This window comes from Acyrthosiphon pisum, chromosome A1, assembly GCF_005508785.2.
Source record: "Acyrthosiphon pisum isolate AL4f chromosome A1, pea_aphid_22Mar2018_4r6ur, whole genome shotgun sequence".
NCBI classification, from domain to species: domain Eukaryota; kingdom Metazoa; phylum Arthropoda; class Insecta; order Hemiptera; family Aphididae; genus Acyrthosiphon; species Acyrthosiphon pisum.
In genome coordinates, this window is record NC_042494.1 from 96,322,438 (window position 1) to 96,333,781 (window position 11,344).

Sequence of the window (11,344 nt, forward strand, 5' to 3'; positions counted from 1 at the left end):
CAATCCATAACCAATCAACCGATGGGAAACCGTTCATAGCGAACGTATCCGGTCAATATATGCACGTAAACGTACACGTATGTAGTGGAAACCCACCTTAAGTCGTGAATTGTGATAACGATAACGGCAATAGTATAAGCAAAAACAACCACGGTTCTGGTTACTAGAACGAAACAGACCAAACGCTAGAACATGGCGTTTGCAATGTTTGCTAACGTTTACAGTTTCGTTTAGCAACCGGACGTTCCGATTTCTCCGTTATCAAACGTTTGCAACGTTTGCCGCTCCTGAATTTCCTCATATTCAAATTTAATATATTCAACTATGCGGTATCGTTTAGTAATTGTGGTAAACGTGATAATTTCACACGACACGACGAGGTTTGAATACTCTTAACATGGACATCTATTAAGGCGCATTCACAGCTACGTTATGTGTCGTGTCGTGCGAGAGCTTGGTTATTATATGGTTACGACCAAAGGTGGGCAAGTTAATGAAAATAATTAACTCAAGTTAAGTGAAGTTAAGAGGACACAATATCGATAAGTTGAAAGTTAACAGTTCTCAAATTATAAATTTAACTCGATAAGTTAAAAGTTAATATAGAAAAAAAATATTAACTTAACTCAGTTTAAAAAAAGTTAATTTTTTTTTTAAATTAGTATGTAAATCACATAAAGAGTGAATGTGCCTTTTAGTTTCTAATTCATAAATTATAAAAAACAATTTTATTGAACTTTTATCATAATGTACACTGTATATACCCTTTTACTTTTACTTTACTATTATTTGATAATTTAAACTATATACTCATCTCAAATTAGTAATTTAACAATTTACTATTATTTACTAATTTAAACTATATACTCATCTCAGATTAATAATTTAACAAATATATTTTTTACATCATATATAGCAATTGAATAATATAAGTTATATAACATTAAAACATAACAGTTGTCAATTTATAATTTAAAATGATTAAATTTTAAAAATATTTATAATTGTAACTCGCATAAAATATAATTTACAACTTAATAAAATATATGAATATCCAAAATTATGTTATCAAGAAAAAGAACAGAAATGTTTGTGTTTTTGTATTGGATTATTTTTATTTTATACTGACAGTAATATTTACGTATAAATGAAAACTTCAAAATGTTTTTAAGTTGATGGATTTTTTTAAAAGCAACTGAGAAAAGCTAAGTTATTTCAACTGTAAATTAAACTAGTTAAGTTCATAAGTTGATTAGAAAATAAACTAACTAGTTAAGATAAAAAGATAAAAAAAAAAAATTAAGTTTTTAACTAGTTAATGCCCACCTTTGGTTATGACTGGTAACCAATATGGTTTAAAAGTTGAGCAGTAGTCAATTCTTGGTATACTCGGTTGCAACTTGGTTATTACACGATACCAAAAAAGTAATATCCAATCACAATACGATTTGATCGACACGGCACGACACACGACGCAGCTGTGAATCTGGCTTTATTTCTTAACACGATGTGGATGTCAATATACTACGGTGTGTCCACTTCCTATTAAGACACCTGGTAAGTAGCCCGTTCATTTTTCAATATTTTAATTTCAAACTTGGTAATAAGTGTTAAAGAAGACGATTTTCAGCTTTTTTTTACAAATTACTTTTTACCATAATTTAAGAATCTGAGTTTAATGCGGTCTGATTCATAGATTGTTGTTACAACCGTAAAAAATATAAAACCAACAGTTAAGTTTTATGGAGATTAATAATAAAAAAAAAAAGTAAGTAAGATAGGTAAAATCTGATTTTAAAATCAAGTTGCACATAAAAATATTAACTTTTAAAGAAACATTTCAAAAATCGCTTTGGTATATTCTACATTAGCTCTTAAATTTTTAATGCGTTTACCATTACACAGAATCATTTATAGAATTGGGCTTCTTAGCATTACTGTTGGACAAAACCGTAAAATTACGACTCAGTTTTCGATGCCGACTGACTACATCGTATTATGACCATTGATTTTATTATACACATATAAGCCATAGCATAGAGAATGAAAAATATGCAGTCTAGGTTCGCCATATCCGTTTACTGCACTTAATAAATTTTACAAGAACGTATAAAAAATATTTAATGTCATATAGCTATTATTTTGTTCCATTTGTCATGTTTGTTCCATGGAAAAGTTTTCGAGCACACATCTCTTCGGACTCGTCTGAACCATCTGAACAATCCTTACGACCATCACAAACATTGGACGTTTTGATCGACAGTCCATTTGAACAATTGAACTTCTCTTCGGTATTTCTATAATTTTATTCAATTATTATGCAACAAATTATTATTTCATATTAGTCATAAAATATTATAAGCAAACATATGAAAGCTAGTAGAATTTTAAAAATTCTTATGGATTTACTGATTACTATACAATAGACAGTTGGGCAAAATCCAACTATAATTACTATCTGCCATCAGTGAGAAATAAATTAAAAATTGACGAAAAATTATCGTTTGAAAAACGTAAGTATAAAATTTGTAAATTACTTAAAACAATTACTATTAGATTCAAGATAATAATTAACAATTCGATTGCGGAGCATAATATAATTGAATGTTGTATGGCATTTCGGAATCTGATGTCCAATGCGTAGGTGGTCAAAAGTTTAACAATAAAAAAAAAGTTAGGTTTTTACATACCTAGGTAATAATCCCTGATCGTAATGTGTTGTTTGTACTAAGAATATCAAATATTAAATATGCCTAAATTGTATGTTCGCAAGGGCGCCCATTAGGGGGTGCAAAGAAGTGACATGTCATCTCCCTAGACAAATGTGAAATGATTGTAATTTTTGTAATTGTAAATTATAAACTATTTTTACCGACGATATTATAATACATGAAATAATCCATAGGTGCATCGTTTATCTATGTTGTGTATTTATTTTATGTTAATTAATAAAGTCTGTTGGTTCTTATAGTTATGTTTTTATGATATTTTCACCCCCATAGGTTCTGATTGATGGGCGCTCTTGTATGTTCATATATTTTTTTATGGGGATTATTAAGACTTTAGAGCTCTAAGCCCCAAAGGTTCCAACCACCACTTTTTTTCCATTTATTATAACATAATATACCTATATTTATAATACAATCACTTACACAAATGAAGCGTGTCCAGCGTGTCCAGCGTGTCCAGCGTGTCCTGCCCTTCCAGCGTGTCCAACGTGTCCACTTCCGAGCAATATACAACTCATTATGACGGATGCTGAAATAATAAATTATTCATATGCATTACGTACGTTGGTAAACGATGTTAAGTGGATAAGAATATAATTTATTTTTTAAATCAGTGTTTGTTGTCTGAATTCAATAGCACCTATCAGTGGCGTATATTTCTGGGGGGGGGGGGGTGGTCCAATAATTCCGACATAATATAGGTAGGTACTGATATAAAAAAGTAATTTTTTAATAGATTATATGAATAGAAAATAGTTTTTTATTACATTTTAATAGGTATTTTAAAATTTCATATGCTAATTTATCACAAGTATATTTTATAATTTTAAAGTAAAAAATCAAATGGTCTTTTTTTTTGCAAAGGTGATCCAAAATTTCTTGTGGTAAGAGACAATCTTTTAAACTGTAGAAATATGAAATTATGACAATAATCATCCTATCACTCGCTAATCTCTGGACAGAAAATAAATAGGACGTAGGTAAATATGGTCCCAAGACCTGAATGAACACTATAATAATTGCCGGTCAGTAAACGCCGCAAGTTAGATAATATTTTATGCTATTATTAAAATATATTCCTTACGTCTATAATATCAGACCAATGAGCTATTATTATTATTATTTACTAATTTATTATATATTTATTTTGTACTTACACACGTAATAGATATTATTATGTATTACGGATAATGCAATTAGGTCTCTCGAGATTCAACAGAATCTTGCCATAAGAAAATTTTTAAATAAAAAGGAATTTTATTGTTTGATCACTACTAATTATAAATTTTTAAAAGCTTACATACTTACGTACTAGCATAAATACATAATTCCATAACATATGATTTTCTATTTATTAATATATTGTTAACACTGGTATTACGTACCGAAAATCAAACTTAAGTATAGTACTACTCTGGAATATGTCTTCTCATTCATTGCAAATGGTTGGCTGAAATTAAATTAAATCAAATATATTAGTAAATATATACAATAAATGTTTGTAGGTACATAAAGCACTATACACTAAACAATATTATACCGTACATTTTCTCACGTGTAGGTATAACAAAATAAAAAATAATAATAATCATATAATGTACCTGTTTATCAATTATTTTACTTCACGAAACACAACTGAACAGAACGAGAGTTCTAAACACATTATATCGGGTTTTCTAAAAATCTAATATATTATAATATATTACATATTTATCGCATAGTATTGGTGGGTAGTCTATTTGTTATTATCTATAATATACCTATTTGTAACTATATGCGATAACATGATTGACCTAAAGTCAAACTACATAGATTGGTGGTATTTTTTCGACTACTTATCATGTAGGTACACGAAAAAACAAAAAAAAACATTACTGTAAAATAATTAACAGTAAATTCATCGCTCCACCTAAAAGCTGAAAATATATTTATAATTAAGCCTTAATATGTTATCTGAAAAAGGAGACCAGAGACTGTATTTATCGTGAAATTAATATCGAGGTCACAGGTTAAGATTTTGTATGATGAAATAAATTGCATTATTGAAAAAGACGGATGTGGGTAACTCTGACCTACATTAGGTGTCTAGAGGAGTGATGGATGTGTTAAGTTCGAATAAATGATATAAATTCATTATACCTATACGAAAAATGTTCCTGAGCGAAAATGGCCAGCCTATAATTCCATCATATTTTATATGATATTATTATACATTTATTATTGTGATTAAATCACTACAGTACTGCAATAAAATTACATACATTTTTTCCAAAAATATTGAATTTTAAAAGGTCGTTGTGTGTATAAAATATAATAGTATATTTTAAATCAAGTATTCAGGAATAATAGTTTTAAATTACAACAGAACAACTAAAATGGTAGATCATCGTTTAAATATCTAATTCCGTACACATTTTTAACTTCATATATGTATACAAAATTGAGTTTATATTTTTTTTATATTTTTTGGTTAGTTTATGGACTATTTACGTGGAATCTTGTTTTAAATGTCTAATCCTTAGAAATAAAAGTTTAATATTTTATACATTTTTAATTAATAAATAATATATTAGAGCAGTGAAATGATCTATTATCAAACTTTTAAGTAACAACATTATCTGTGTTCTATCGTTGTTTTTTTTTACGATATTTTAGTTTTTAAGTAAGTTATGAGTATCTAAAACATCGATATTTTAAAATGCTCATAATTCACTCAAAACTAATGATATGAATAACTGATCCTCGCATCATTTTACTTTTACAAATTTTTTATAAATATAACCAAAAATTTATTCGGTATTTCTCACAGTTTCAAGTGACTTCCTTAATGACTTAACGTCTTACTAGTTGAATTGAAGTTAATAAATTAATATCTAATGTTCGTAAAAATTCACGTACAAACGTAATACAAGATCTAGCATATTAATCTTAATTTGAACAATTACCTATAACATAATACATTATGATCCAGATATTATGTTATTATTATTATTTGTACCAATTGTACCTATCTATTATTATGTTAATTTTAATATTATATTACACTAAGTACTAACATAAATACATAATGCCATAAAAATATGATTTCTATTAATTAATATATATTGTTAACACTGGTATTACGTACCGAAAATCAAACATAATTTATAATTATACACTTCAACTTTGTTAAAATTTGAACATTAAAGGCTCCAAAAAAATATTGCATTAGAATTTTTAATATTTTTAAACTCCATTCTAACAATGTGTAAGGGCGCTTTGTATTACATTTTCAAGCTTTTCGACCAAATAACGAATACAAATTTATAGATATTTGATGCATTAAAAAAAGTACTAATATTGATTGAAAACTGATAATGTCCGTGAACATTTCAAGGCGAATAAAAATATTTTGAAAAGTAGATTACATTAACTTTTGCCAAAAAAAAAAAATGAATTTGGAAAGTTCGTTATTGTGTGTATAAAATATAATAGTATATTTTAAAAGTTTTTGGTACTCAGGAATAATATTTTTAAATTACAATACAACAACTAAATTCATAAATCTTCCTTAAAATATCTAATTTCGAACAATTTTTAACCCCAAGTATGTATAAAAAAACTGAGTTTAAATCTTTTTAAGATTTTTTGGTTAATTTATCGTCTATCTACGCGGAAAAACTTTATCAACATAGTATGAACTTGAAACTTGAGTTTTTAATATTTTTAAACTACTATTCTAACAATTTGTAACGAGTTTTGTATTAAATTTTCCATCTTTTCGAACAAATGAATACGATTTTATAGACATTTCTACATGAGAAAAAAAACTGATTGAAAATCGAAAACTGATAATGTCCGTAAACAATTCAAAGCGAGTAAAAACATTTTGAAAATTGTATGGTGCATAGAAAATGATAAAATTAACATAGGGGGTAAATTTCAAATGTCTACAGTTATTCAAGTGAAAAGTAGACAAACTTATGAAGACACTTGTATTAAATATTCAAATCTTAGAAACAAAATGAAAATTGTTATGACATTTATAACTCAAAATGATTTGGAATCTTATCGGGATTTTTCGAATGTAAAAAGATAAAAGTAGCACAATTTTGTTTGACCGTCAAGAACATTATTACCTACTAATTTATCAGTTTCGATGTAGGTCGAATAGATTATACTGATCATACATATGCACGCAACTAGTTAGTAGTTACTCAGATTATGTAGGTAAAATGTACATTGTACACATACATAATTACATAAACACACACACGATACATATTATTTTTGCCTATATAAAAATTCATGTTTGTTTGTCTGTCCGTTTGTCCTTTATTAGGTCCTCAAACAGGGACTTTGAAAATTTACAATGGACATTTATGTTATAAACGGTTTCTATGGTTTTATTAATAATAATCATTATTATAAGAGTGGTAAGCTTGTTAGCGCAGTGGCATTTCTATGTATTATAATTGTACAAAATGTATTAAGTTCGATCTACAGTTTCGGTTTTTTTTTCTATGATAGTCAATAATATTTTATTAAAAATAAAAAAAAATTAAATATAAAAAAAATTTAAATAAATATTAAAAAAATTTAAAAAAAGTTGAACATTTGATACAAGGCTGCCAATATATTTTTAGAATGATATTTGAAAAATATTAAAAATTCATACACACAATTTTTTTTTATAAGCATTTAAAGATAGTTGGGTTCCAGCACTGGTTGGCCTCCCTCTTCCAATTATTCAAATCAAATATTGTACATAAATTATCTAATTTACTTATTGTGACGTAAACACAGATTGTAAATATCATTATTTTTAATAAAAAAAAAAAAAAGCATTTAAAGTTCAAATCTTGACAAAATACGTAAAAATCACGAAAATGTTGCAAATTTTTTGAGTTTGAAATTCATAAACATTTTCCTTTTTAAATTTTAAATTTTAAAATGTAATACAAGATTCTTCATAAATTTGTCTACCTTTGTCAAAAAATAAATGTCTACAAGAAAATTAAATTATATTTTTTTGAGCGATTGAAGTTTTTATTTTTACAACATTGGATAATATAGGTATTCACTTGATTTCTCATATAGCGGTTTTCTTATTTTATTGTATTTCAAAAACAAACAACTGTAAATACATAATAATTTCACTGAATGTTTATATTTTCATTTACTATACACCATACAATTTTGAAAATATTTTGACTCTCTTTGAGCTGCTTACGAACATTGTCAGTTTTCAATTTTAGATTCTGAGCGGAGCAATGAAGCTAGTGATTTCACAATAAATTATGGTGTTTATTTTTTTTATCCTGCGTACAAAATGTTTACTAGAAGGAATGTTTTGATTTCAACATATACTATCTTCTCTTTTAGCAAATTACATCAAGATGGTACTTTTGAGAGGTCATTTTTCGATTTTCTCAATAGTTATTTAATGCCACGGTAAAAACCACCGATAAATAACAAAAAACCGCTAAAAATAAGATTTTAATTTCTAACGCTTCGTTTATCACCGTAGAAATTAATACAAATAAAAATAAAAACAACGGTTTTAGTAATTTTGTTGTAATCTATATATATATATATATATAAGAATCTAACTTGATTTTGGAGACGAAGGAAACCGGTTTGTTTGTTTATTTATTATTGTTATTATTATTATTAGATTTAATTATTTATTTATTTGTTTGCACTTGCATTTTTCCATTTGAAATATATATTATTCATTAAAAAAGTTATTTATTGTTACATTTTTTCTACCTTATCTCTATTCTTTAAGGGGCCTGGAGTCGCGACTTTTCATATTTTCCGCAATTCTATAAAGTTTGAAAATTAAATTTTATATTTTAGTTGCTACCTCAATTATAAGACTTTTCCACTAATCTACTACCCAAGACCTATTTAGGGGGGGGGGGGGGGTTGATAGTTTGTATTATATCGACAAAAACACACTTTACAGGAAAAACTCTCACACCTCGTAGATTGGTTCAATTTCCGTAATTTTTTTTTGTTAGATAGAAGAATATTTTTTACAGGGCAAACTGGACTTCGATTTTTGATTACGTTGCTAAAAACAAATAATAATACAAAAACTAAAAAGTTGTAAAAATGGACTAGATTCAAACTTGTGATATAAAATTTCGAAAAATAATTTTGAAAATCCAAGTCCAATGCGCCCTGCAATAAGTCTTCCTCTATTTAACAAAAAAAAGATTACGGAAATTGGACCAATCTACGAGGCGTGAGAGTGAATCCTGCAAGGCATGTTTTTGAGAAAAAACACAGGTCGTGCACTGGTCCCTTAATAAAAAGAATAAAATTTTCCACTCCAGTGTTGGATATATAATTTTCAGAAATTAGCAATAACAATAACTACAATATGTAATCATATTATATTATTTGTATAGCCAAAAAAATAGTCATATGTTTTTAAATTAAATTATAAAAAAATAATTTCTTCCGGAGGAAGGTCGGGCAGCTAGTTTATAATATTAATTTAACTTACAGCAGGCTATAATAAAATAAAATAACAATATAAAATATAAAATTTCCAGACTGACAAACCGTCTCCGTTCAGAATCGTTTTTCGTATACAATGATATGATATCACTGAATTCAAATGTAATAAAATCCATTATACTGTGACCCACTTGTAACCTACTGTACAGCAGAGCGACATCCACTTACCCAATTTTTTTTTAGTTTTTTTTTCTCTAATTGTGAATAAAATTTTATTTGTTGGGTAAGAATGCGCTAAAATTAATACAATGCCCCTGATATATTGTTACAATAGCAGTTTAAAAATATTAAAAATTACATATGCCCAATTTTTTTAATAAGTTTTTAAAGTTCGAATTTTGACAAAATTTATCAAATTTAAAATTTAATAACTATTTTGTAGTTGGAAATATAAAAATTGTTCAACTTTTACATCTAAGGTAGGAAAATTTAAAACAAGGCTCCACTTAAATAGGTTATATATAAATTACTTACTTTATTTACAATAATATCATCAAATATACTTAGTAATGTCATAGGCTGATTGACCGTCCTCGCTCAGAATTGTTTTTCTTATACAATGATACCATTAAATTCAAATGTAACACCATCCACTACAGTGACCCACTTGTAACCTACTGTACAGCAGATCGATACCCACTTGCCCACCTTTTTTTACTATTAATAATACAGTAAGTTGAACCTGCAATAATTAAGAAAACCATATAAGTTTGAAATTTTCTTATGCGTATTATAAATAACTCAAAAAAGTCAAAATATTAAGAAAAATTTAATTCTATTATAGTTAAAATAATAATATAAACATTCAATAAAAATGTCATGTATCTAATATATTTTTTTTCCCTTGTTAATCAGTACATTGGAGCCGTATGTGTAAACAACACATTGCGTGATCCCACGTATCTAATATCTATTGTTTTGAGTTATCATTTAACAAAAAAAAAAAAACATTCAATTTTATCAAAAACTGGGTTTGCTATGACAATTATAAAATATATAGGTAATACAATTACAATATTGTGAATTATATTCAATCGTAATATGTAGCTTATTTTCTGTAACCAATAGCAACAATATAAAAATACAAAAAAGAATTCTTGTTTCAGCCAATATTTAAATCTATTTTTCATCTCACCCCTAAACTATTCGACATTATCATATATCATATTATTATATAATATACATAATATAATATATTATGTATATTATATAATAATATTATAGCAAAAAAATTCACATGTACAGCGGTTTGGTTTGGTTATTGATAAGTGTACCTTTTTGTCATATTGCCTGTATAAACTATAAACATTTATTGTTGAAAAATAGAATTTAAAAAAATATATTATGATACCTAAAATATTGTAGTTTTGAAACAGAAGTTGCCATTGACAAAAAATAAAATTGATAAAAAGTAATCCAATTAGTACAATATCTAGTTATAATAATTATAAACCAATTAATCTACAATGCGAAATTGGTATAATAAACTGTTCAAATTTTATAAGTGTCAATTACGTACCTATATATGTTATATATTGCTTAAGTACTAATAGTTATGAGTTTAATCTAAATGAACAGTTATCATTGTATGGACTGTTAAAAATTGTGAGATACACATAAGTAAAAACCTATTTATACAAATATTTCAAATTACAATTGGGACAAATTATTTTAATAACATTACCATAGATTATAATCAATTATTTATGTTTGTTATACAGTTCACGAATCCATTTTATGCGGTTCTTAATTTCTGTAAAAACTGTAAGTGAAGTTATTGGATCCATGAAAATCATTATTCCAGTAACCCGCTCCTTATTGTCCTGAAACTAAACATATTTCATACTTTAATAGGTACCTCTTTTAATTCATCATATGACTGTTAGTGTCTAGTAGGTAGGTTCAATACACATTTACATTATCGATTACAAAATATGATGTACACATATTATAATATGATCACAATTTATGATGTAATATCTGTTTGACAATTAAAGTTCAAATTGCAATATACGTATACTTATATAATATATTATGTAAGTTGATAACTACCTACTTTTCTTATATTTTACGTCTTATATCTTATATCGTATATAACTTGTTTG

At 26.5% G+C, this 11,344-nt stretch overlaps 1 protein-coding gene across 4 annotated transcripts in view; it reads right to left on the reverse strand.

Moving 5' to 3' along the window:
- Positions 1–2,058: 2,058 nt before the first annotated feature.
- LOC100574389 (low-density lipoprotein receptor-related protein 2) overlaps positions 2,059–11,344 on the reverse strand; it is a 16,758-nt gene continuing 7,472 nt past the window's right edge. The window contains exons 3-7 of one of the 4 annotated variants that reach the window (XM_016802281.2): positions 10,924–11,068; positions 9,714–9,921; positions 4,115–4,179; positions 3,153–3,258; positions 2,059–2,297 (exon numbers count right to left, since the gene is read on the reverse strand). In XM_016802281.2, the coding sequence (XP_016657770.1) occupies positions 2,138–2,297; positions 3,153–3,258; positions 4,115–4,166 (318 nt within the window). In that variant the 5' untranslated portion in view covers positions 4,167–4,179; positions 9,714–9,921; positions 10,924–11,068 and the 3' untranslated portion in view covers positions 2,059–2,137. Of the gene's footprint in view, positions 2,298–3,152; positions 3,259–4,114; positions 4,180–4,330; positions 4,962–9,713; positions 9,922–10,923; positions 11,069–11,344 lie in introns of those variants that run through there. The other 3 variants (XM_029487835.1, XM_016802280.2, XM_016802279.2) reach the window with 3 other exon arrangements.